General features: G+C 41.4%; 2 protein-coding genes across 6 annotated transcripts in view; one reads left to right on the top strand and one right to left on the bottom strand.

The window, feature by feature from the left end:
* LOC130922761 (collagen alpha-1(XVII) chain-like) overlaps positions 1-15,084 on the top strand; it is a 52,754-nt gene extending 37,670 nt beyond the window's left edge. For all 4 annotated transcript variants that reach the window (XM_057847753.1, XM_057847755.1, XM_057847754.1 and 1 more), the window contains 23 exons: positions 192-227; positions 300-362; positions 468-494; positions 574-648; positions 940-1,020; positions 1,095-1,154; positions 1,237-1,296; positions 1,359-1,385; positions 1,457-1,507; positions 1,582-1,668; positions 1,744-1,773; positions 1,848-1,952; positions 2,032-2,151; positions 2,225-2,338; positions 2,473-2,607; positions 2,680-2,799; positions 2,873-3,052; positions 4,225-4,365; positions 4,432-4,662; positions 10,129-10,293; positions 10,363-10,443; positions 14,242-14,325; positions 14,444-15,084. In XM_057847753.1, the coding sequence (XP_057703736.1) occupies positions 192-227; positions 300-362; positions 468-494; positions 574-648; positions 940-1,020; positions 1,095-1,154; positions 1,237-1,296; positions 1,359-1,385; positions 1,457-1,507; positions 1,582-1,668; positions 1,744-1,773; positions 1,848-1,952; positions 2,032-2,151; positions 2,225-2,338; positions 2,473-2,607; positions 2,680-2,799; positions 2,873-3,052; positions 4,225-4,365; positions 4,432-4,662; positions 10,129-10,293; positions 10,363-10,443; positions 14,242-14,325; positions 14,444-14,496 (2,126 nt within the window). In that variant the 3' untranslated portion in view covers positions 14,497-15,084. The remainder of the gene's footprint in view (positions 1-191; positions 228-299; positions 363-467; positions 495-573; positions 649-939; positions 1,021-1,094; positions 1,155-1,236; positions 1,297-1,358; positions 1,386-1,456; positions 1,508-1,581; positions 1,669-1,743; positions 1,774-1,847; positions 1,953-2,031; positions 2,152-2,224; positions 2,339-2,472; positions 2,608-2,679; positions 2,800-2,872; positions 3,053-4,224; positions 4,366-4,431; positions 4,663-10,128; positions 10,294-10,362; positions 10,444-14,241; positions 14,326-14,443) is intronic.
* A 57-nt stretch (positions 15,085-15,141) lies between these two features.
* The window catches only part of slka (STE20-like kinase a), a 39,616-nt gene continuing 27,284 nt past the window's right edge, over positions 15,142-27,473 (bottom strand). Inside the window, exons 13-19 of one of the 2 annotated variants that reach the window (XM_057847756.1) lie at positions 22,137-22,208; positions 20,226-20,355; positions 20,028-20,152; positions 19,757-19,951; positions 19,556-19,681; positions 19,287-19,400; positions 15,142-16,115 (exon numbers count right to left, since the gene is read on the bottom strand). In XM_057847756.1, coding sequence (XP_057703739.1) covers positions 15,969-16,115; positions 19,287-19,400; positions 19,556-19,681; positions 19,757-19,951; positions 20,028-20,152; positions 20,226-20,355; positions 22,137-22,208 — 909 coding nt within the window. In that variant the 3' untranslated portion in view covers positions 15,142-15,968. The remainder of the gene's footprint in view (positions 16,116-19,286; positions 19,401-19,555; positions 19,682-19,756; positions 19,952-20,027; positions 20,153-20,225; positions 20,356-22,136; positions 22,209-27,473) is intronic. The other variant, XM_057847758.1, reaches the window with a different exon arrangement.

Below are 27,473 nucleotides of genomic sequence, written 5' to 3'. Positions count from 1 at the left end.
TCCTATTTCCACCTAAATCTGGCGTTAGAACGCAGCGTGTGTTTGAGTTTATCAACGTTCTGCCTGGGTCGGCACCCTACGGGAAGGTGTGGCGCAATGTATGTGGGAGCTGTCTTGTCAACTGATGGTGGAGTCCATGATTGTATGCTTTCCAAGGCAATTCCATTTGTATCATATATGTTTAATTTCAGGTGATACAGGTGAAGCTGGAAGAATTATTAACGCAGGTAATTAGCCTAAGAAAACATTCGCCAGACTCCTGTTTATAGGATGGTGCTTATTTGTTGCTCAATTTCCAGCCGGTGTTGCCACGGTACACATCCCTGGACCACCTGGGCCTCGTGGACCACAGGGAGTATCAGGTAGTGAAAGCTTATTTCTACAATGTAATAACATGATAGTATCATAATAATAACATGATTTAAAAAAAAAAAATTGTGTTCCTCTCTGCTGAAATGCTTCTTCAGGTCCCAGTGGCCCTGCTGGTCCACGAGGTAAGTCATTACACATAGTGTAAATATTTTTGGAAGTATTACATGTCACCCTCACTGTTCACGTGTTTGGACCCGGCAGGTCCTAAAGGCGACAGAGGAGAATCGGGACTGACAGTGAGGACGTCTGAGAGTTTCAGCTCCAGTGTAGCTGAAAGTGAGTAATATTTAAAAAATCCAACTGTTATCCTAGTTGTAATATTATCTCCTGCATATTAACTGAAGGAATGCAGTGCCATGCCAGTATGTGAGCCTTAATGAAATAGGATGCATGAGAGACAGACAGGAAATGAAGGGTGACGAGAAAGGTTGTCTGCAAAGTGTGGGGTCAGGCTGGGGGACATATTACAGAGAGACAATATATATCGTACTACCAAAAAACAACAGAAAATATAAATTCATAACATTTGTTTGAAAAAAAAACATTTCTTTCAAAATGGTAATTTAGGGCAGCTTGGTTCTGGTGGTGTGTCATCCTTACCTGGCCCACCGGGTCCACCTGGGCCACCTGGGCCTCCAGGCCAGCCAGGTATGTATCACCCAAAGGTTTTGATGAAGTACAAACTAAAACTTCACTGTGGGATGATCTTTGTGTCTGTCCAGGTTATGGAAGACCAGGACCTAAAGGTGACAAAGGAGATTCTGTTGTTACATCCAGCTCTGGTATGTAATCACCATTTCGATTTACACACATGAGCAGCATCTGAGGAACTTATAGGGATAATGCAATTGTTTTATTACTCAGGAACTTTTTATACTGGACCACCAGGACCACCTGGGCCTGCTGGGCAGAAAGGATCCACAGGTGAGCTACAGCTCAACATTTTGGATCCATTGTATTTCAGTAACCTTTTCATCCATCTTTAGGTTCTCCAGGACCGAGAGGCTACCAAGGCAAGTCTTTGACAATTTAGGATTGACATTGACTTCGACATATGCGTAATTAATTCACTGTGGTGCTTCAGGTGAACCAGGACAACCCGGCTTACCAGGAAGACCAGGAAGTTTGGAGCGAGGTCAGGAACATTTCAAACCGATGATCACAGTAATGATTGCCTTATAATGAAGCTTATTTCACTCCTCGTGACAGTATCCACCTATAGCGGGGAGCACAGAGTACAAGGACCCCCAGGCCCACCAGGACCTCCTGGACTTCCAGGACCACAGGGAGTCAAAGGTAGTAGATCATAGGAAGCCAAAAGATCTTCTTAATAAGTATGTCAAATGAAGGGTTGTTGATTCTGCTTCTAAGGTGACACCGGAACTCCTGGTTCTACTCGAGGTAAACTGCAGTTCTGAAAACCATTTTATTGTGCTAGGGTTACGAAATAATCTGATAATGTTCATTTTTATCAGTTACAGCAGGGGCCCCAGGTCCCCCAGGACCACAAGGACCTCCCGGTCAGCCCGGTTCTTTCTCTTCCTCCATCGAAATGCGTCAATACTTGACAGACTACCTAAGTAATTTCCTTTCAGAACTTCAAAGATCGTCTATCAAAACAATTAATGAGACTGCAGTATTAAATATATCACTTTACAGCAAGAAGCAGACAGTCCGGCGTTCCGGGACCTCCGGGTCCACCCGGGCCTCCTGGACAACCCGGAAGTTTCTCAGGTTCCATAGAGGAGATCTCTGCTCGTATTGTAGCCTACTTGCAACGTGAGGCTTTAGTGGTGTGCTGATTTTTTTATATCGAAAGAAGAATGTGTCTAACTTGGTTGTCTTTCTGCAGGTTCCGGCTCAAGCTCAGGCATTAGCATCGGTGTTACGGGTCTCCCAGGACCTCCTGGTCCTCCTGGACCCGGAGGGGCCCTGACTGTCAGTGGTCTCATTGCCATGCTGCAGAGTAAGTATGAAAATTTCAGCTCAGATCATGGGCGGTGATACTTATTGCACCACATTTAAAGGGAATGAGAGGAGCCATTTTATTTTTGCTGGACATAAAAATGGAGCCCAAAGTGTTTAACCTTTAATCTCTAGGAGATGACGTGAGGAGATACCTGTCCGGCCCACCGGGTCCTCAAGGACCACCCGGGCCACCAGGAGGTTCAGGAGGGATATCTAGTGTTTACAGTATCGAGGAGGTAGCGACATATGTCTTCAACATAATGAACGGTAAGTCCAGGATTCAAACCATGACTGTGGTGTCGTTATGTGTGTTTTGTAACTGTTCCTGTTTTTTGACAGACAGAGGAATTGCAAGAGGACCACCTGGACCACCAGGGCTCCCTGGGCCTCCAGGACAGGGCGGTTCGGGCGGCTCGGGCTACACAACAGTTTCAATCGATTACTCAGCGCTAATTAGAAGTAATGAAGAATCTACTTTGTCATTCATCTCAGTCAAAATGGTGACTCCACCAATGTTTTTGCTCCTGCCCAGATCCAGAGTTCCGTACGTGGATGAGTTCCGCCCTGCACCAAGGTCCTCCAGGCCCCCCTGGTAGTCCTGGCCAACCAGGACCCCCTGGTCCTCAGGGACCGCCTGGGGTATCCACCGCCACCGTATTGGGGGCGGGTGGTCGCGGATACAGCTTGGAGGAGCTTCAGCGTTACCTGCAGGGTGAGTATAGACCAGGGGTGCCCACAATTTTTTGCTCCAAGATCTACTTTTTAAAGAGACGATCATCTGCGATTTTTGAGCATGCACAAAGATCTCAGTGTGGGTGCAAAAAAATAAATTCTGACATCATTTGACTTGTTGCCCTGTGTATCAATCAAGTGATGGGATGTACAGTGATCCCTCGTTTTTCTCAGCTAATGGGGACCAGAACCCGCCGCGATAAGTGAAAAACCGCGAAGTAGTGCACCCCCCTGCCCCCCCAATTTTATTTATTTATTTATTTTTTTGCGTTCAATGTATTTATTCAGATTTAGCATTAGAAAAAGATACATATAAGACATGTTTTTTCACTTTTTTCCTAAAGTATAATTAAAAAAAATATATATATATATTAAGGGTTGCCTGGTATACCAGACTCACTGCTGTTCCAGCGATTGAGTCTGGCGACCGTCCGGCGGATCAAATTCCGAGGGTGGAGCAAGCCACAGCAAACAGACAGCGGAGTGGACCAATCAGCGACGGGCAAACGTGACGTTGTTAAAGCGACAAGTAACTAGCGTGAGCAGTTGCCTGGCACAGCCAGACTATTTTCCCTGTATTTTTCAAACACTGTGAGAAATAGTCTGGGACCCAGCCCATTAACGGCCTCTCGAGCAAGATACAAAATCAACCGTCCAATCAGTTTAGTTTATTTGCGTGACGTGTTCTTAACGAGTAACGTCACGCTTGCGCGCCGAAAGTCGTCTCTACAACAACACAGATGGTGAACGGGAGAGCCGAGAATATTTTCCAATCCGCGGTAAAACCAGTTTTAAATTACCAAAAACACACTGAAACAATTCATTGACAACAGTCAACATGGCTCGCGCTAGCCATGTTGAATAAACTTCTCCATTCTCAGCTCACGCTAATTACGTTGTACTTGTCTGTTCCATAATTAACAAAGTGAATCCACCTTTAGAAATTACGATCATTGACAATACGGACACACAATGACGGACAATATGGCGGCACAATACAGCGATCACGTGATTGTGTGACGTTGGTGATTGGGGTCTATAGACAATAAATCCAACTGTAAGAGTTACTACATGTAAAGATAAGCCCTGTCAGTCTCAAAGAAAGAGGTTGTACCATTTTAGCTATCTGAGTTTAAATTCCAATCTTAACAGGCTCTAGCTTCAGAGGTCTCCCAGGTCCTCCTGGACCTCCAGGCCCTCAAGGACCACCTGGTAGCTCCGGCGGCACCGTTACGTACAGCGGATCATTCCCTCGGGAGACCATCCGTGCTGAAGTTCACGACTACCTGACCAGTAAGCTTCCGGCTGCCGTGTGTTGATGAATATTATAGCATCACTGACATTGCTGTTGTTTATTAGCTGACAGCGTCCGACGCGCCATGACCGGACCACCGGGTCCTCCTGGGCCGAGGGGCCTTAAGGGAGATCGTGGGGAGCCGGGTTACGTCCAAAGACACAGCAGCCACAGTCATAGCTCGTCTCAAAGCGATTCTCGCTTTGTCTCCCAGCAACATGAGATTGATGTTAGCAAGCTGAGTGAGACCATGGACTACAGCAGTGTCGCCTTGAAAGTCTCTGACTACATCAAGAGTGAGTTGAGCCCATTTTAAACTCCTCAAGTGGTTCATGAAAGCAAAGGCGTAGGTTTAGTCTCAACAATGATTGGGACGACAGTAGTGATGCACGATAATGCATTGTTCAACCGATAACCAATAATTTCCTCCTCATTCCTCCTCAAACCGATAATGTCAAGCTGATAATTCTATGAAAAGATTTATGTAAAATTTTAAAGTATACACAAGAGAAAATATTACTGTGCAAAAATATAATTTATTGCTCTTTTTTCAACATCAAATGTGAACAAGCAGTAAATTCAACATCTAAATAATGACAGATTGTATGACATTGTGTAATGGTAACCTTTTGGCAACAATTACTTATAGACTAAATACCTGTTTCACAAAAATGCCTTTGAAAGTAAGTCATTCCTAAAATATTTAACATGACTACACTGCCAAAACACACCTCCTTAAAACTAGTCAATTTTAGGTGTGAATCTATTGGAAATAGGTGAAATTATCTGCCAGTGCTTCAAGTGTACTTCACTCAGATTTCTTGGAAGAAAAATAGCTAGCTGAAAATAAGCTTAACAGCCTTATTTTAAGCAATAAATTATTATACTTAATCCTAAAAAAAAAAACATGTTTGTCAGAAATGTTCTTTATTCAAGAATAGGTATGGTTCGAAACATTATTTAAATTGAGAAGTGTTAATGAGTGCCAATAAGTTTTGATTATCTACTGTGACTGTAACTGAGCAGACAAATAAGTTAAATAATTTGAAAAGTGACTGCTAACGTTATATGCTTTGTTGCACACTGTGAAAATAATTAACTCAAAAGAGGGAGATGTCATGCATCCATTATTCAGTGCTTTGTTTACATTTGCGGCACTCACGACACTTGCTTTACGGCAGCTCAGCTGATACACGGCAGTATTATTAGGCCGGAGTAGTAGCTCGCATCCCCGTGCGTGTGCCTGAGTTTTGCTAAGCCGAAAATAACGGCAGCGTGGATGAATTTATCTTGTGTTAAAAAAAAAAAAAAAAGAAATCTCCTCCCGCCTGTGCCCTTCAGTCCGTCCGGCCGCAAAATTGGCACCCGCGTCAGGCCTCTGTCTAGCTCGATGAGTGGAACTGGACTGGCGGCGGCAGCTACGTTCGTAACGGATAACCGCCCGCCCCGGCCAGCACGCCGCGGCATATTCGGAGCCTGGCTCTCCTCCGGACGGAGGCGCATGGCGTGGGGGAACACTTGAGTGACCCGCCCCGCCTAGGGTGAGGCGGCAGTGGCCTGCTGGACCGGCCAGAGCGGCGGGCTCCGTTGGAAGACGGCTACTTGTCGGCTATCGGTTTCGTTAGCAATAGATGGAGTTTACCAGCCGCTTTGGGCTGAATGAGAACGCTTTTTTTCCGCTTCGTGAAACTTCTGCAGTGCATGTTTTGCAGATGATGAGAGCGATGTTTTTTTTTTTTTTTTTTTTTTTTTTTTTTTTTTTTTTTTACACAAACCCAGCCACGCCAGTGACTGGTGCCATTATCTCAAACTGCTTCTGTTGTGTAACTCCTCCTCCTCAATCCCTCCTCCCTCAGGGGCTTCAGAGAGGGGAGGGGTTGAGGAGGCAGCAGTGCTGAATTCTTCGGTTGTGCACATTTGGAGGCTAAATTAAGTATATAATTATCGGATTGCATTATCGGTTGAATTTTTTAAAATCTGGATTATCTGTGTGACGTCATAATGGCCATTATCGGCCGATAATTATCTGTAACGATATTATCGTGTATCTTTAGACGACAGCATAACCTGCATGTACACTTTTTGCTGGGGACAGGACACTAATAAGACCAAACAGATTGGGTGAAGGCCGGCACGGTGGCAGAGTGGTTAGCACGTCTGGTCTTCCTGTGTGGAGTTTGCATGTTCTCCCCATGCCTACCTTCCACATCCGAAAAACATGAATGGTAGGCTGGTCGAACACTATAAATTGTCCCTAGGTATGAGTGTATCTGCGAATGGTTGTTCGTCTACTTGTGCCCTGCAGTCATCTGGGATTGACTCCAGCACCTTCGCGACACTCGTGAGGATAAGCGGCTCGGAAAATGAATGAATGAAGACTGGGTGAACGGGGGTCAGGGTTACATTTCTCACGAATATGAACCTAATTAATTGATAGGCTTAAATGATCAATGTAAAATAAATCTGTATTGACGTATACTAACTTTCGTATCTGTTGGTTCAGGTGATACACTGTTTGATGCAAACCTTTGTTTTCAAAACCACTAAAGAAACATTTTGAAAACTTCCAGAATAAATGTCTGGATTTTATTAGCAAATCTAAATTGCAATATTTGAACATAATTTAAATTAAATTAAAACTGTTAATAATATATTAACTAACCAGGAACACAAACAATACATTCAACATTTGTCTTAAGACCACTCAAAATTGTCTATCTAAATAGAGAAATTAAATATAATTGAAAAAAACTTCTTAGGGAATAACAAAAATGGAGCCTTCCTTCAGGTAAAAGCCGACTGCTTTTGTCCAAAAGCAGAGCCAAACTGAACAAAAAATGAAATCTTCTCTGTGCTGCTTTAAGACCACGTAACTTAAAAAAATGAAAATTGGGGAGAAGGGGGTGAACCATGGTTCACTACATTACTCTTAATTAATGTTAACAGTAGAAAACACTTACAGGAGGACACTTCTCTCTAAGCAGCTTCCTACTCAAGATTTGCGGTTTAGCAAATTCACACAGTTTAATGTTATGCTAACTCTGATGCAGGTCAGAGTTGATGTTGTTGACATGTTGTATTATGTTGTGGGGGCTGTGAGTAAGGGCCCAAGTACACCAGATGCATGATCGTTGCGGTTCCGGTCCGGTTCAGTGTTGACTTCGTGCCACGCAGTACGTCAAAAACAGGCAAATCATACCGGCTGCGCACGGCTGCGGTCCGCCAACTCCGTCCCCTCGTGAGCTCTCGCGTGATCGCGCGCGACAATGTGCCATTTCAAACGACGACAAACACACGGAGTCTGTACTCATCAGCGAAGCAGAGAGAGAGCACATTTTTTTCCTTGCATATTGATATTGTAACGTTTGCTAAGCGGAAGTTTGGCCGCGAAAACAACACACGAGCTTCAACGCCTTTTTCCTCTTTTTTTTTTATTAACTTCCCGCCACCTCACCAATGCAAAAACAACAACTATATACACTGACGCTATCTAGTCCACCAATCGGAGCGTCGCGCTGGTGCACCAGCACACCAATGACAGCCCCGCGTTGGTGCATAAATTAACCCACCGATGAGAGCCCCGGCGACGCTACAATATTTTATTTGTGTCTGTCTCTTAATTCCAGATTGACTGCATCATGTTGAGATCAGGGCTCCGTGTGTGGGGGGAAGGGGGGGTATTATGCCCTTGGTTGTGTCGGTTGTAGGGTCCATTCTATCTTTACAACATAAGACAGTCTAAATAACCTATATAACTGAAGTCATTATATAATGCAGTGTTTTTCAACCAGTGTGCCGTGACACACTAGTGTGCCGTGAGTGATCGTCTGGTGTGCCGCGAGAAATTATTCAATATCCCTTTTTGTTTTGTTTTGTTTTGTTTTTTTTTTTTGGTCGTCTGGCGAGGTTGCAGTAGGAAGGAAGGAGTAGGTAGAAGGTTGCGATCATGTGCAGATGAGCAAGGTATTGCTCGTGTCGCGTTCAAGAACTGCTCGGATTTGTAGCCATTAGCTACCTTATCCATATGTGATGACCGTCAGTCCTCCCCTCTGTGTTTTATTCTAATGTGTTTTATTCCAACACTTCCAGATGTGATGACCGTCAATCCTACCCTCTGTGTTTAATTCCAATGTGTTTTATTCCAACACATTGTCGAGGACAGCAAGGTGGCTGATGGCTAGAAATCCGAACAGTTCTTGAACGCGGCACGAGCAGCGCCATGGTGCCAAGCAAGTTTAAACGTAATCTCCAAACGAAACTTCCGTCGCTTTAAAACAAGTTGGACTATTTTGTTTGCCTTTGTGAAAACACAGAAAAACAGGCAACTTTTTTTTCAGAAAAACTTTTTTAGAAAAACTACAAAGATAAATTAGAAAGCCCTCAAAGCCCGTTACCTTGTTGCTGAACTTGTTGCTAAATCCAAAAAGTCCCACACAGTGGCAGGGACATTAATACTACCTGCCTGCAAAGTGGGAGTGGGAACCTCTTGATACATCACGATACGATACGATTTGCGATACAAAGCTAACGATAACGATGATCTGACGATATGGCGATACAGCGATTAACGATACATTGTTCAGGAAATCATTCTAGGATATTCTACAAACAACTAATAAACAGGAAAACAAGCTTCTACTGTGAATTGGAATGAGTTTATCACTAGTAGACGTCCAATCCATTTGAACTGGGAGGGTGGCAGCGAATGAACATTCGTTCATTCGCTGCCATCCCTCCCACTTCAAGCGGATTGAACGTCTATGGCCGTCAGTGGCAGCCAATGCCAGGCTTTGAGGTAATTTTGGACCATTTAAGGTCATTTACTTGTTGATTTTCAGTTACTTCCTGTTGATTTTAGGGTATTTTATGGGTCACTTCCTGTTTATTTTGCGTTACAGAACAGGAAGTGACCTGGGAATCACCTAAATGAATAGGCAGTGACTCAAACTCAACAGGAAATGACCCGTAAATACCCAAAAATGAACACCAAGTGACCTGTAAATGCCCTGAAAATCAGAATGACTGAGCGCTCAGGTTTTGAATGAACGAACAGTCCCAGTCTAAATGGATTGGGCGTCAAGCACCGTCAATGCAGCCTTAGAGTTAATTGAGACACTATTATGGTGGAAGATTTTGATAGCAACTTGTTGGTTCATTTTCATTTTTTTTAGACATTGACACCTTTTTAAAACGATATTTCGATTCTTGGCAGGAGCATATCGATAACCTTTTGGGATACAAAGTATCACGATATATCACCATTTCGATATATTGTCACACCCCTACTGCAAAGCCATTGTCTGCGAGATGGTTGGCCCTGATGCGTTTAAAGACATTGCTAAAGTTCCCGTCTGATAACTTTTCAAGCCAAACTGCTATAAAAAAAAAAATAAAACAGAGAGAGACTGAGTGCTGTTGAAGAATATTCCTGTCAGGATATCGGCTTTGTGTTCATCTAAACAGGCTCAAGTTTCACATTGAGTAAGTGTAAATATTGAGAAATTATTTATAATTAAAAATGATGTACAGAAAGTAATTTTGGAACATTTTTGGGTTTTCGGTGTCCCGTGAGATTGTGCCGTGACACAGAAAATGTTGAAAACCACTGATATAATGCAAATAAGGTTGCTTAAAAGTTAGTGGGCACAATTTGAGCGTCCTGAAAAGTTGGCGGTGTTATGTCCCTACTGTCCATATGCAAACCTACGCCCTTGGATAAAAGACATCTACTACAACTAGAAGTGTCTTCTCTCTTCAATCAGACCAAGGTCTCCTGCAGGACTACCTTGTGGAGGGCCCTTGGAGGACGCACGTAAGAGCAGTCCAAGGACCTCCCGGCCCCCCGGGACCCCCTGGCGCACCCGGTTACAGTCGGGTGATAGCGGCCTACGGCAATGTCACAGCTGACCTCATGGACTTTTTCAGAAGTGAGTCCTGGGATCACAGAAGGATTCAAACTATCAAGACTGTTTGTACTAATTTTTCTTTTGGCACAGCTCACGGCACCGTTCCCGGTCCTCCAGGAATTGCTGGACCCAGAGGAGAGAGAGGCTACCCAGGACCCAAGGGAGATAAGGGTACGATCCATAGAAAGTAGTTTGATTTTACAGCCATTAAAATTTGATGCAGTTTCAAATTGGCCTTAGAAACATGAAATTTGGTAGGTGTGTTTATCTCGTTCATTTCATATCTGTTTTAGAATCCAAAACTGAACTGAAGTCGAAAAACAAATTACGTCCAAATTTGTTTTCCACGATGTTGGCTTTTAAAATGAGCCATGACCTGGAAGACGATGTTCTGATGAACAGTTTTTAATCGGGAAACTGGAGAACAGAAAAAAATACAAAGACAGATATAAAGCATGATTCGTTCAAAGAGCACGCATGCCCTCTAGTGGATAAAATCATTCCTAGTTTGAATAGTTTTTTCCCCCTAGTTTTAATTGTGAATGGTTCCTTCATAGTTACTATTATGAAATTAAAAGGATCATATCTCCGGTTTTCCGTGGTCAATCGGTGCCAGATAAAAACTGGGAGAGAGCTTTCGAGTCATATTGAGGGCAGCGCTGTATGTCAGATACTTCATTTTTTTACGGCGCTTTAAAGACGCCACGTAATTGAACAGGCTAGCATGATCATAGAGTGTCAAGCTTGCGTCTGATTGGTATAATGGGGACATGTGATTATTGTTGCGACGTCTCATTGATGAAATTAGTGCTAGTCGTGGCATCGCTGGCAAAAAAAAAAAAAATCTAATATGTGGAATAAAGAGGAAAAATGTTACGACTCTTGTGTAGCCTAAAGTAGCGGCGTAAGAGTAGCGTTTTTTCTTCACAAATCTCCTCAAGTAAAAGTAAAAAGTATGGGTGAGTAAAACTACTCTTAGAAGTACATTTCTCTCATAAAGTTACTCAAGTAAATGTAACGGAGTACATGTAACTACCCACCCCTCTGACTTTAAGTAACAATGAATGTAAAACGTTAGCTACCGTGCTGCTCGATTGACCATCAATGTAATTACCCGGTAGAAACTGACCTTCCTGAGAAAAAAAGTTAACAGCTTCCGGATCACTACACATCAAAAATCATATAAACCAAAACGAATAGAACAAAAATACAATGATAATTTCATACCGTTATTCTATTTTTAATTTCAAAACAAAATCAAAACAGTGAAAAATAGGCTGTTATTTGTTTTCCGTTTTTTGATTTGAAAACAAGAAGTTAAATAACTAATTGTTATCCATTTTTTGATTTTGGATCCTAAAACGAGAAATATAATAAGAAGTCGTTATCTGTTTTCCCATTTGGGATTTGAAACCGAGAAATGAAATAACATGTCGTTACAGTGCCTTGCAAAAGTATTCGGCCCCCTTGAACCTTGCAACCTTTCGCCACATTTCAGGCTTCAAACATAAAGATATAAAATTTAAATTTTTTGTCAAGAATCAACAACAAGTGGGACACAATCGTGAAGTGGAACAAAATTTATTGGATAATTTAAACTTTTTTACCAAATAAACTGAAAAGTGAGGCGTGCAATATTATTCGGCCCTCTCGCGTTAATACTTTGTAGCGCCACCTTTTGCTCCAATTACAGCTGCAAGTCGCTTGGGGTATGTTTCTATCAGTTTTGCACATCGAGAGACTGACATTCTTGCCCATTCTTCCTTGCAAAACAGCTCGAGCTCAGTGAGGTTGGATGGAGAGTGTTTGTGAACAGCATTCTTCAGCTCTTTCCACAGATTCTCGATTGGATTCAGGTCTGGACTTTGACTTGGCCATTCTAACACCTGGATACGTTTATTTTTGAACCATTCCATTGTAGATTTGGCTTTATGTTTTGGATCATTGTCCTGTTGGAAGATAAATCTCCGTCCCAGTCTCAGGTCTTGTACAGATACCAACAGGTTTTCTCCCAGAATGTTCCTGTATTTGGCTGCATCCATCTTCCCGTCAATTTTAACCATCTTCCCTGTCCCTGCTGAAGAAAAGCAGGCCCAAACCATGATGCTGCCACCACCATGTTTGACAGTGGGGATGGTGTGTTCAGGGTGATGAGCTGTGTTGCTTTTACGCCAAACATATCGTTTTGCGTTGTGGCCAAAAAGTTCAATTTTGGCTTCATCTGACCAGAGCACCTTCTTCCACATGTTTGGTGTGTCTCCCAGGTGGCTTGTGGCAAACTTTAAATGAGACTTTTTATGGATATCTTTGAGGAATGGCTTTCTTCTTGCCACTCTTCCATAAAGGCCAGATTTGTGCAGTGTACGACTGATTGTTGTCCTATGGACAGACTCTCCCACCTCAGCTGTAGATCTCTGCAGTTCATCCAGAGTGATCATGGGCCTCTTGGCTGCATCCCTGATCAGTTTTCTCCTTGTTTGAGAAGAAAGTTTGGAAGGACGGCCGGGTCTTGGTAGATTTGCAGTGGTCTGATGCTCCTTCCATTTCAATATGATGGCTTGCACAGTGCTCCTTGAGATGTTTAAAGCTTGGGAAATCTTTTTGTATCCAAATCCGGCTTTAAACTTCTCCACAACAGTATCTCGGACCTGCCTGGTGTGTTCCTTGGTTTTCATAATGCTCTCTGCACTTTAAACAGAACCCTGAGACTATCACAGAGCAGAGACTTGATTACACGCAGGTGGATTCTATTTATCATCATCGGTCATTTAGGACAACATTGGATCATTCAGAGATCCTCACTGAACTTCTGGAGTGAGTTTGCTGCACTGAAAGTAAAGGGGCCGAATAATATTGCACGCCCCACTTTTCAGTTTTTTATTTGTTAAAAAAGTTTAAATTATCCAATAAATGTTGTTCCACTTCACGAGTGTGTCCCACTTGTTGTTGATTCTTGACAAAAAAATTAAATTTCATATCTTTATGTTTGAAGCCTGAAATGTGGTGAAAGGTTGCAAGATTCAAGGGGGCCGAATACTTTTGCAAGGCACTGTATCTGTTTTCCAATTTTGGATTCTAAAACATATATGGAATGAACGAATGAAACACGCATAGGTGTTTATCGTGAGTAGACTTGCAAAAATGTCTCAAATGCCAGTGGTGCAAATCAGTTACACTAAGTTACATGAAATTTGGATGGCATTAGTAGACACACAAGCTTCAAGAACCCACTTGGGAAGAGCACCATGTTGGTTTTAAAGCAGAAGTTCAGAATTTTTGACATTAGGCTTAATCTTCGAGTTAACAGAGGTTTAATAAGTTGGTGGAGTTGATTTCAATATATTCCGTGCAGTTTGTAAGTTATTTGATAGTTTCAGGGCTCCGGAGTGGCTAAGCTAGCGCGAGTCAACGGGAGCAACTTAGCATGTCAATAAAAAACGATACAGATCTACGAACAGATCCAACATAGTCAAATAAATTCATCGCTGTTCATACTGCAAATATTGACATGCAATGGTAAATTTTAATAACCTTATCCTGAAAACATAGCCAACACTATTGATTGCATGGGTCATCAATGATTTTCATGCGTGCATGTTTTTTATTGGCATGCTAAGTCGGCATAATTGACCCGCGCTAGTTTAGCCACTCTGGAGTCCCGACACTAACAAATAACTAACTACACGGAATTTGTTGGAATCAACTTCACCGACTAACTAAACCCTCGCTAAATCGAAGGTTATGCCAGATGTCACAAATTCTAAACTTCCCATTCAAGCGGACAATTATGGTAATTTCCAGGGGTCATTAAAATGGACTTCAAGTTTTGCGCAATTACTTCTGAATTTTAACGTTTACGAGATACAGGTGATACAAAATTGAACTAAGTTTTTTTTTTTTTTTTTGTGGGCTGAGCATGACAGCGACGTTTGATAACTCACCATTGAAGTTTTCAAACTTTGTTTTCAGGTGATCCAGGACGTCCAGGGTTACCAGGGATTCCAGGGTCGTACACCATCCAAATTCCACATCGCGTACAAAAGAGAGACACAGGTACTAAAAAATATCCGCCTACTTTTAAAGGAGCTGTTTCACATTTTGTTTTTGTTTTCACAATTTAAAACAGTTTGCTGTTCAAACAAATCATGTTTTTCATGTTTTGTTGTTGCAGGAAGAAAAGTAATCAAGAGGGAACAGCTCGAAAGTCCTGCAGATGGCGGCTGAAGCGGGCTTACTACTTTCTTCTGTTTTCTCAACTGTAGTGATGCAAGGAGAAGGAAAAAAAGAAAGCTTTAGCTCTGCTGCTGGCCGGTGTTTAGTTGTTTGGACACATTTTCCATCGCTCACGTGTAGATGTTTAATATTTGCTTTTTTGGAGGATGAAAATATTACTATAGTAGAATTAAGCTCGAGTGACTGAAGTATTTTTTTTTTTAATTTTTGAAGTATTCTACTGTATTGAAGTCAATGTGTTGCTGTTTTTATGAAATTTCCATTATAGTGTCATTAGCCACTTGCTACAGAAGCCTCCAGGATCCCTTTAAATGATTTCAAACAGGCTAATTATAAAATGTATTTACATTTGCATTGTAGCATTAGCATTCACCCAGCCAACTTTTTTTGCTGTATTCATGTCAGATTCGAACTGTACTTGAATCATATGCAGATTAACATGCAAGTAAAGCAATAATCCGCTTCAGTGCTGCAGATGAAGCTTAATTAGATTGTATATTTTTGTATAGAAAAACACTGACTTTGATGTATCGACTTTATACCGTCACATTTTGTGGAAAATATTAAATTATGAATTGCTGCAGGACTTTTTTTTTTAAACATAAAAAACCCAACACAACTCATGGAAAACACATGAATATTTTTTTTTATTTACAACTACAAATATGTCCAAAGACATTTCCAATACATTTGATCTGACAATAGAACTGCATATATATATATTTTTTTCATTTAGGTGGAGACGTGACAGTTAACTAATTGGGTGCAATTGGTGGCAACAAATGTACAAATCCATTTTGACTGGGGGGGCTGGAAATGACATCAATCGCGATCAGTAGCAGCCAATGAGTTACAACGCAGCAAGTTTCCTTAAAAAATATATCAATATCTGTTTGGTGGAAAACCCAAATAAAAATCCAGCATTGTTAACGAAGCAAAATCAGAACTTGAGCATAAATAATCAAATTCAGGCGCTAATACATTTATGGATATAAAAAAATAAAGCTGAGCAAATGATTATTAAATATCAGGTTATGGATTTTTTCTGAATTACAGCATCAGTGTTAAGCAGAACGCTTTTTTTTTTATACACCAGATCGGTCATACAATAAAAGCAGATTAAAAAAAAAAAAAAAAAAATCCCAATGTTTCAAATACTGCATATTCTTTCAGCTATTGTGGCAGGAAAAAACAGTGCAAAATTAACAGCAACATTTTACATTCCTTAGTATTTGACAGCATTCACTCAAGGAAGTAGTCAGCACCACATTCAAAAGAATAGAGGGAGAGTGCATCCACTTGATTAAACCACTATTCAGTGATAGCGAGTGACATTCATTGGTAGGAGGGCGTGCGGACTGAAATTAACATAAAAATGCAACTGATAAGTAATTAGGAGGCACTCGTATAGAAAACAAAGAAAAAAAAAAACCCTCTCCCAACTAAGGGCAATTTCTTCGCCGTTATGATCCAGAGCCCTGAACGTGCGGGATGGGGTAAAACTTGGACACACGGCTCTGAGCGGTGGGGTTAAGGCATTCCGACTCCCCGGTCATCTTGAAGAACACCTCTTGCTCTTGGAGCTTACGCGTGAACTCTTCCTCCAGTGCCTGCGGGGGGCGCCATAAGACAAGCGTTTTATTACAACAAGAACGTAGAGCATACAAGTACAGTGTACCTCTACATATGAAGTTAATTCGTTCCAGGACCTTGTTTGTAAGTTGAAATGGTCCTATGTCGAGGAGGATTTTCCCACAAGAATACATTATAATTCCATTAATTCGTTCCACAGCCCAAAAACCTACACTAAATCCTTAATAAATACTGCTGGTACATTACAAATGGCAATTACAATGGTATGAAAAAGTATCTGAACTTTTGGAAATTTCTCACATTTCTGTATAAAATCACGATCAAATGTGATCTGTTCTTTGTCAAAATCACACAGATGAAAAAACAGTGTCTGCTTTAACTAAAACCACCTAAACATTTATAGGTTTTCATATTTTAATGAGGATAGTGTGCAAACAATCACAGATGGGGAAAAATAACTAAGTGAATCATCACATTTAATATTTTATGGCCCCTTCTTTTGCAACAATAACTTCAAACCGACGTTTCCTGTAGCTGCAGATCAGTCTGGCAAATCAATCAGGACTAATCTTGGCCCATTCTTCTCTACAAAACTGCTGTAGTTCAGTCAGATTCCTGGGATGTCTGGCATGAATCACTGTCTTTAGGTCATGCCACGGCATCTCAATGGGGTGCAAGTCTGGATTTTGACTTCACCACTCCAGAACATTCTGAAGATGATTTTACTTCTATGTTTTGGATCATTGTCATTACCGATGATGATGACAATAAATATTTCATTCATTCATTCATTGTCTTATTGCAGTAGTCATCCTCTTTTTAGTTTCAACTGTCGGACAGACGGCCTCAGGTTTTCCGGCAAAACATCCTGATAAACTTTTGAATTCATTCTTCCATTAATGATTGCAAGTTGTCCAGGCCCCGAAGCAGAAAAACAGCCCCAAATCATGATGCTCCCTGCACCAAGCTTCACGGTGGGGATGAGGTGATGTTGGTGAGCTGTTCCATTTTTCCTCCGCATATGACGTTGTGTGTTTTTCCCAAACAATTCAACTGGTTTCATCAGTCCACAAAGTATTTTGCCAAAACTTCTGTGGAGTGTCCAAGTGCCTTTTTGCGAACATTAAACGAGCAACAATGTTTTGGTTTTTTTTAGACAGTAGTGGCTTCCTTCGTAGACTCCTCCCATGAACACTATTCTTGGCCATAGTTTTACAAATATTGGACTGTGCCAGTGATTTCTGTAAGTCTTTAGCAGACACGCAAGGGTTCTTTTTAACCTCTCTGAGTATTCTGAGCTGAACTCTTGGCGTCATCTTTGGTGGACGGCCACTCCTTGGGAAAGAAGCAACAGTGCCAAACTCTCTCCATTTGTAGACAACTTCTCTGACTTTAGATTGATGAACATCATTGATGACTTTCAGTGTTGGGAGTAACGCCGTTATATACAACGCCGTTATGTAACGTCGTTATTTTTTCAGTAACGGGGTAATCTAACTAATTACTTTTTCCGCCATAACAACGTCGTTACCGTTACTGACGGTCAAAAGCAGTGCATTACTTACTCTGAATAAATTGAAGAAACTACCAGCCGTGTCGAGTCGAGTCTCTGCTCTGTTGATTTGTCATCCAAGACTTGGGGTGCGTTCAGGTTCGAGAATAGCGCACGTACTTCTGACACCAGGCTGTTTGTCCCTGCTCATTCAATTAGACAATGCTTTCCAAAGTTTGGTAAAATTTCTGTGTTTGCTACACCTGATGCTAGCCTCGTTCCCATACCCCACTGTCAGCCATCAATAATTCTGCTTCCATCTTGAGGACGGCAAACGCTTTGAAGGTGACGTGAATTGTCGGGAAACGAGCCTACCTGAATGCAGCCCCTCGAGAGGTGCGATGGAAGTGATTGTGATTGGCTGAGGGTTAGAGTCATGTGTCGTGGTAAGCCAATCAGAGCCGGTGATTTCACAAGCAAACCGGAAGAGCGCGTGCGGCAAACACACACGCAAAACAGATGCACAGGGTCGGGATGGCAGATCATTCAGAAGAAAAATGGTCCTTTAAGAGGTGGAGATATAGACACTATTTCAAGTTTGTCGAAATTAAAGGAAAGAACCTGCACGTAATGTGTAATTTATGTCCCGGGGCAAAGCTTTTGTCGACATCTGTGGTAAGCAATTCAAATCTGCTGAAGCACCTAATAAGTTAACTACCTCTCTGTTCTTCTCTATTCCACTGACTCGAATACTGCTCAGAAAATTTCAAATTCTTTGACATACAACAAGTTCTTTTTAAAGTAACGGAAATAGTTACTTTCCCTGGTAACTAGTTACTTTTACTATAGAGTAATTCAGTTACTAACTCACTTACTTTTTGGAAGAAGTAGTGAGTAATTTAACTAATTACTTTTTTAAAGTAACGTGCCCAACACTGATGACTTTTAGAGATGGTTTTGGATCCTTTCCCAGTTTTATACAAATCAGCAATCGCAGGTCTTCAGACAGCTCTTTTGACCCAGCTATGATGCACATCAGACAAGGCTTGTCATAAGACAATTCTTACCAGGTGTGTGTTTTATAGAGCAGGGAAACTTTAAACCAGATTGGGCACACACCTGACTTAAAATGTTTGGTAAAAATTAGTTTGAATTGCTCTTTAAGTCTCCTTAGGCAGAGGGTTCACTTACTTATTTTTCCCCCTTCCGTCATTGTTTGCATGCTATCCTCATTAAATTATGAAAACCTATAAATGTTTGGGTGGTTTTAGTTAAAGCAGTTTTTACATCTGTGTGATTTTGACAAAGATCACATTTAATGGTGATTTTATGCAGAAAAGTGAGAAATTCCAAAAGGCTCAGATCCTTTTTCATACCACTGTACACATGCAAAACAAATAAATTATAGATAAAAATCTGAATAATATAATAATAATTCCTGTAATAATGTAACGAATCGGGTTCTAATGAGGCGGATGTGTTTTTCGTGCTGTACCTGAACACACCATGTGGCTGACGTGACAGTGAGATAGAGAGTGCGGTAGAGATATTACTTTCTCTTTTAGAGTCCTGTTGTTGGTGTCAACTGCGGCGGACAGTAGTAGAAAAACTAACCCCCGGCCCTTTTTTTTAATGGTTTACAGTATGTTTGTTCATTGAACCCATTCAAGTAGAGCACTGGCGGAAGGCAACCAACCTTCTTTCTGGGTCTAAGCTTCTCTCGCCACTCTTTGATCTCCTGAATGTGCTCCTCATCCAACTCCTTTAGTTTTTGGGTCTCGTGCTCAATCAGTAGGTGACATTTCTCATTCTGAAACGGGATCAGCAGAGGAGTGAATGATCATGTTTCAGTGCCACTGGCGGCGAAATACGTCCGATCCATTTTGACCAGCAGTCATTCGCTCCCAGTCATAATAGATCGGACGTCTATCGCGGTCAATGTCGGCCATCAAATCAGTCACTTACCTGTAGCTGCTGCAGCTCTCTAATATTGGAGTCGCACTGCAGCTGAAGGTCTCTCATCTGGTTTTCGTGTTTCTGGTGCTGGTGGAGACGCTCGTTTTTCTGCCGCTTTTCTTCTTGAAAGGCAAACTGAATTGACAAACAACTAAGATGACACCTTGGCTTTTGATAAGCACGCGTTACTGCAGGGGGAAGTCTCCGAACCTGCTTGACGCGGTCTCGCTCCTGCTCGGGCGTGATGATGGCCGACGGGGCGATGCGAAGGCTCTTCTTGAACATGGCCATGCGGGTCTTCCCATCACTGCGTTGGATCTTGGGCAAGCGGACTCGCTCTTGGTTCTGCTTGTTTTTCATCTCCTCCACCAGACGCTGGTTGTAACGCTGCATCTGCTCCATCTCCTGCGCAGCATATAAAAGGAAGATGTAAAGGCGCGTTTTAAAGTCAATGGCGTACGCAGGAAAGGCGCTTGCTCACTTTGTCGTGCCTCTTAAGCAGCTGGTGCCTTTGCAGGAAGTACTGGTCCTTGAGCTGCTGCTTGAGCTGCTGGTGTTTCTCCTGCAGGTGGCGCTCTTCCAGCTCCCACATGGCCGCTTCTCGAGCTGCACACGCACACAATTTTAGTACAGATGAAAAATTCTCTTAATTTTCCACTGACTTCTAAGTTAACGATACCTCTCATCAGCTGTTGCTTGTGGTTAAGGCACTCCCTTTCAATGGTGGCGATCTCCACTTTATGTTGCTGGATGATTTTCTTGAGCTCCCCATCCAGCTCCTGCTGCTGCTTCTGGAGAAACTCCTGCTCCTGAGGAGGCAACAGAATAACAGAGACGACAGTGAGTGAGGAAAAACCCCAGAGTCAGCCGACATGAAGATAGCAAAAGAGACCGGTGAGACTTGAAAGAAAGACAGATCTGCTGTAAAATTAATGATGTCATCGTATTATATCTACACTGATGTGACATCACCGAGCAGGACCGGCAGAGAAGACACGCAAGAGAGCACGCATGGGCACAATGGAGGAAAGAAGAAAGTTCAGTTCATGTAAGACAACATCTACAATGACATATCCCTTGTTTGCACGCACATTATTACACATTGTAACGAGGATTGTAACGATTTATATGAAGAACCAGGAGTGCCAAATGAAGTCACTACATATATATTAAATGCACCAAAATGAATTTAAAATTCCATTTTTCTTTATATACAGTTTTGTAATTAATTTCATTATTTATTTATCTCAGGATTGATTTCACATTTTGTCACCTCCCGCACTTTTTAAGCCCTTGATGCCTGAATTTATATTTACATGCATAAAGCAATGAAGTACATAAAATAATATTCTTAAAAAGATACTAGATATAAAAATTGTATTTGAAAATACAGCTACAGAAAAAAAATCATAACATTATAATAAAAGTAAATAGAGAAAACCGATTAAAATATATATTTACAAAGGGGAAAAAAATCAAATAAATGATCAAAATAATAAATAATTTAAGAAAATAAACAAGTAGGAATCTATTAATAATTTCCTCCATTTCATTATTTTTTCATATTTAAAAAAAATCTTTAGTTTTTTATTTTTACATTTTAAATTTCCTTTTGTTTTATTTATTTATTTTTTAACTTTCAGATTTTCCAATTTTGAGTTGGAATTTTTTAAAATTGATTGAAAATTAATTTTCTCTCAAAAATATATATTTATATGTATAGATCTGTATATCTATCTATATACGAGACATATATATACATATATATATAAATAAATGTATTTTCCAATGCTTTTTAGGCATATTTGTTAACTTATTCACTACCATTGACGGTGATATACCTTCAATCCAATTTGACTGAGGGGCATTGCCAGCCTCCAGTGGAATTGGATAAGACATCTATCGCCGTCAATGGCAGCCAATGAGTTAAATGTAAATTTAGGCATCGTTCACAGCTCTCAGGGAGTCTGTTTTCTACATGCACAACACTAATTAACTGGTGTGCAGTAGCTCAGTCTTTACTACTTTTGACTGCTAAAATAATAGCGTGGGTTCAAATCTAGACTGGAGGGTGAGGACGACGAGAAAAAGGCCAACATGATGTCACCACGATATTGACTGATTACATGACAATTAATATGTAAATTACAATATTTAATACATGATTTTCTATGTTGAAACAAATTTACAGTGAAGATCTAATGACACATTTAAATATATATTTAACTTTAGCACACTTTCCTTGATTTATCATGCTGGCAAAACTCACTGGCTGTCATTTCAACTCATTTACCGCCACTGATGCCGATAGACGTCCAATTCATTATGACTGGAAGTCAGAATTTTTTGGATGCCGATCACAGCCAATGGCAGCTAATGACTTCCTCTTTAACTGTCAGGTAAACAAACACACTGGTGGAGGAGAGGCAGAAACCACTGCACAAAACACAGCGATGACATCACTCCAAACACACCAGAGCCCATGCTTACACGTTAGTGGACTTGGATAAAAGCTGCGCTATCACTTGACACACATTTAAGTATGGGCTGGAAAGAGAGAGGAGGGAGCGGGGGCGGGGGTGGGACTTACATCCTGCATCTGAGCATTGAAGAGTGCGCATGAGGACAACTGAAAAGACTGTATCATAACCTGGGCGACCGCCTGCGGAGGAGAGCACACAACGCACACTCGCCCTCGTCAGAAGGCTGACCAGCTCACAAACACACACAACCGCACAGACACACACATCCACAGACTTCCGTCCCACTTTGGGGATAAAACTAAATTTGCGGCGCAGTTGCAAGTAAATGTTAGTCCATATTATTTATTAATGCTCTGCTTGGCTCATGCTTTTACAGTAGTGCACACGCCTCAAATTCAGCTTGCAAATAAGAGTTTTGTTAACAGGGCCCATGCTTAAGATTATTTATTCATAGTTTGTGGATAGCATGCTCAAAATACCACAAGTAAAACCAGACTTTACACGACTGTCTGCAATTGGTCACTTTATTGTAGGGCTGCAGCTATCGAATATTTTAGTAATCGAGTAATCGACTGAAAATTGTATCTATTAATCGAGTAATCGGATAAAACATTTTTTTTAGGTAAAGAGCAATTATAGATATAGATGAGAAAACAAGACATTTCATCTAATATTGAACCATTTTCAGTCAATCAATGTCTTTATTTTCGATGTACATTGTTGAAAACAGCCAACAACCTAATTGCATCTCAAATGTGACTAAAAAAACAAAGGACTAATTCACTGCTTTCACTTAAAAAAAAACTTCTAGATTTGATAAAAAATACATACACTCGCCGGCCACTTTATTAGGTACACCATGCTAGTAACGGGTTAGACCCCCTTTTGCCTTCAGAACTGCCTCAATTCTTCGTGGCATAGATTCAACAAGGTGCTGGAAGCATTCCTCAGAGAGTTTGGTCCATATTGACATGATGGCATCACACAGTTGGCGCAGATTTGTCGGCTGCACATCCATGATGCGAATCTCCCGTTCCACCACATCCCAAAGATGCTCTATTGGATTGAGATCTGGTGACTGTGGAGGCCATTTGAGTACAGTGAAGTCATTGTCATGTTCAAGAAACCAGTCTGAGATGATTCCAGCTTTATGACATGGCGCATTATCCTGCTGAAAGTAGCCATCAGAAGTTGGGTACAGTGTGGTCATAATGGGATGGACATGGTCAGCAACAATAATAGGCTGTGGCGTTCCAACGATGCTCAATTGGTACCAATGGGCCCAAAGAGTGCCAAGAAAATATTCCACACACCATTACACCACCACCACCACCAGCCTGAACCGTTGATACAAGGCAGGATAGATCCATGCTTTCATGTTGTTGACACCAAATTCTGACCCTACCATCTGAATGTCACAGCAGAAATCGAGACTCATCAGACCAGGCAACATTTTTCCAGTCTTCTATTGTCCAATTTTGATGAGCTTGTGCAAATTGTAGCCTCAGTTTCCTGTTCTTAGCTGAAAGAAGTGGCACCCGGCGTGGTCTTCTGCTGCTGTAGCCCATCTGCCTCAAAGTTCGACGTACTGTGCGTTCAGAGATGCTTTTCTGCCTACATGGTTGTAACGGGTGGTTATTTGAGTCACTGTTGCCTTTCTATCAGCTCGAACCAGTCCGGCCATTCTCCTCTGACCTCTGGTATCAACAAGGCATTTCCGCCCACAGAACTGCCGCTCACTGGATATTTTTTCTTTTTCGGACCATTCTCTGTAAACCCTAGAGATGGTTGTGCGTGAAAATTCCAGTAGATCAGCAGTTTCTGAAATACTCAGACCAGCCCTTCTGGCACCAACAACCATGCCCGTTCAAAGTCACTCAAATCACCTTTCTTCCCCATACTGATGCTCGGTTTGAACTGCAGGAGATTGTCTTAAACCATGTCTACATGCCTAAATGCACTGAGCTGCCGCCATGTGATTGGCTGATTAGAAATTAAGTGTTAACGAGCAGTTAGACAGGTGTACCTAATAAATTGGCCGGTGAGTGTATATTTCTTACCTAAAAATGTCATTACGCTTGATAACACACATCACTTAATAGTTAGGTGTTTTTCCCACATGTTTCAATTGAATTTCCACTTGTCAAGCTATAAGTTCTAGTTAAGTTTTAAGTTGGTCTAAACTAAATCCTGATAGGATTTTGAGTTTTTGCAGTGTTCACAATAAATGCTGTGCTGTATTGGAGCACATCAGGCACCAGTGCTACTTGGTGTTTTATCCAGCAATGACTACAGAGCTGAAATCGACAGTCAGCATTATTAAGTTTTTATTTTACACCCTAATCACTCTACAGCGTTGTTTTCACAGATTAAATAAAGCCTGTATGTAAGAGTTAGGGCCCAAGTACACCAGATGCATGATCGTTGCGGTTCCGGTCCGACTCCGGTAAAAACATAGCGCCGGAGCCAATCCGTTCCCATTATATCCTATTGTTCAACGTATACCGGCCGCATCAGTGCTCCAGATTGACTGCGAACCACCACTGGCGTGCCACATGCCCGCCGGGTGGTATAGGCTATTTTCTATTTTTGCCGGACACGCATCCGACAAAATGGGCGGAGCTGGGCCTGACGTCAAAAGCCCAGGTGCCTAATCACGGTTTAAACACGAGCGAAGATGGATGATGAGCGCTTCATCATGGAGGTGGAAACTGGAAAGTCACAAAGTAATATACGATGCAGCAGATCGTTATTATAAGGACAGCATTATTATTATTATGTGTGTTTTTCTGGCAATGATATCAAACAAACGGCGTGCTGACAACTTTGAGCGAAAAAAAAAAAAAAAAGCAGCATATCTGGAAGTGGTTCCACTGCAGAAATTCTCGTGCCCGGCGCACACACAACGTCGGTTTGTATACAGAGTCAAGGGGAAAAAGTACGAAAGAGAAAAAATAGACACTCACAAGTTTCGACCTGGTGGTCTATTCAAGACGTTTCTCTTTCTTTCCTACATTTCACTTGACTCTTCATAGAAAAAACAACAGTTTGCGCTGGGCACAGGAATCTGCAGTGTTGAGGCACCAATTCCAAGTACGCTGTTTTTTAGTTCGTGTAGTATAGAATTCGCTATCCATTTTATAAATATTACAGATTATTTAAGTTGTTTATAACAGCTCTATGAGATGTTATGTGCCATAAATTTTAAATGTGCACAAAGATATAAACCCACCGACACAACCAAGGGCATAATAGCCCCCCTTCCCCCCACACACGGAGCCCTGATCTCAACATGATGCAGTCAATCTGGAATTAAGAGACAGACACAACTAAAATATTGTAGCGTCGCCGGGGCTGTCATCGGTGGGTTAATTTATGCACCAACGCGGGGCTGTCATTGGTGTGCTGGTGCACCAGCACAACGCTCCGATTGGTGGACTAGATAGCGTCAGTGTATATAGTTGTTGTTTTGGCATTGGTGAGGTGGCGGGAAGTTAATAAAGAAAAAGAGGAAAAAGGCGTTGAAGCTCGTTTGTTGTTTTCGCGGCCAAACTTCCTCTTAGAAAACGTTACAATATCAATATGCAAGGAAAAAAATGTGCTCTCTCTCTGCTTCTCTGATGAGTACAGACTCCGTGTGTTTGTCGTTTTAAATGGCACATTATAGCGCGCGATCACGCGAGAGCTCACGAGGGGACGGAGTTGGCGGACCGCAGCCGTGTGCAGCCGGTATGATTTGCCTGTTTTTGACGTACTGCGTGGCACGCAGTCAACACTGAACCGGACCGGAACTGCAACGATCATGCATCTGGTGTACTTAGGCCCTTAGCCACGCATCGACAGTGGTCATGATGAATAGAAACCTAGCAGGGGTAACGTTACGGGAGCTAGTCACAGTAACGTAAATCTTATTTATGAGCGCTGAGAAGTGTACTGCTTTAAGATGGCGGCTGTTTTATTAGTGCCGCCGAGTCGGTCATTTCGCATCTAGTTGTACGTACATGTGATATCTATGACATGCATCAGACGCTACTTGCTACCACCGTAGCAACATGCGGGCGTAGTTTTTAGCAACGTCGGCGCAGTTTGTAACGGCTGTCGGCTGCAGTAAGATTTTTTTATTGCTTCTTCCTCTACGCACGTGATGTCAGCGCGTTGTCCCGCATTAAAAGTAGTCCGGGCAAAACGTGATGCTTAGAGCTGGCAAAATTAAATGATTCCTTGAGGTGAATAAAATTACTCAGATCAGTTTTTAACCTCGAGTTATTCGAGTCGCTCGAGTATTTGTTTCAGCTCTACTTTATTGATTCTCAATAAGCATTATTACTGGATGGTGCTTGTATGTTCTTGTAATGAATTGAGTCAGTCGTTTAATTACTGATTATTCAGTGATTATCTACTGTGCAAACTCCAAATTACATCTTCTGACCCGCTTATCCTCATGACGATAAACCCCAAATTTGAATAGTAAAAATGTAACTTCAAAATAAATTAATACCCTTCTACAACTTAATGAAGGTTTTTTTGGATTATATTTTGACTGTAGAATGCAGCATTTCTATGGCGCAGAAGCCTTTCATGGTATAGCACAGTTCAGCTGTAATTAAGTATTTAGTTAGTACAACATATTTGCATTCTATCTAAATATGCCCGTTTTTCAACATTTAGCTAGCTGGGTACATTTTTATTTAACCTTATACAATTATATTATTATGTATATTATATTATTCAATTACAATATTATTTATTTAACCTAACTAAACATACTGTTTAGGCTTTTTTGTTCTTCAACATTTAAGCACAGTGTTAATGTTCAAACTGCGCATAAAGCCACAGTACATTCACACTGTAGGCCAATTCAGATCCCTTCCCCCCAATGTATAATGTATCTGACATTTTCATGCTATGTGAACAGTACAAATTCCAATTTTTTCAAATCGGCTGCTGCCTGGGTTGCATTTGAATCATGATAAATCCAAAGCCTGTGCAGTATGAAGCTCATGCTGTGCTCATCTGGACTGTACGTAATCAAAAGGCAAAATATCTGAATTTGCCACATATTCGTCTGCACTAGACACATATAAGGGTCATATTTACTTCTGGAAACACAGCGCTGCAACATTTCATTTTTTGTCCTTCTGTCTCTACACACTTCTGCTCACTTGGCAGATGTATGGCCTTCATATACAGTGTGGCAAATAAGTATTTAGTCAACCACCAATTGTGCAAGTTCTCCTACTTGAAAAGATTAGAGAGGCCAGTAATTGTCCACATGCGTAAACCTCAACCATGAGAGACAGAATGTGGAAAAAAAACAGAAAATCACATTGTTTGATTTTTAAAGAATTTATTTCCAAATTAGAGTGGAAAATAAGTATTTGGTCACCTACAAACTAGCAAGATTTCTGGCTGTCAAAGAGATCTAACTTCTTCTAACGAGGTCT

This window comes from Corythoichthys intestinalis, chromosome 10 (genome assembly GCF_030265065.1).
Source record: "Corythoichthys intestinalis isolate RoL2023-P3 chromosome 10, ASM3026506v1, whole genome shotgun sequence".
Classification (NCBI taxonomy): Eukaryota; Metazoa; Chordata; class Actinopteri; order Syngnathiformes; family Syngnathidae; genus Corythoichthys; species Corythoichthys intestinalis.
Note: the sequence above shows the minus strand (reverse complement) of the source record. Positions and strands in the feature narration are given on the sequence as shown.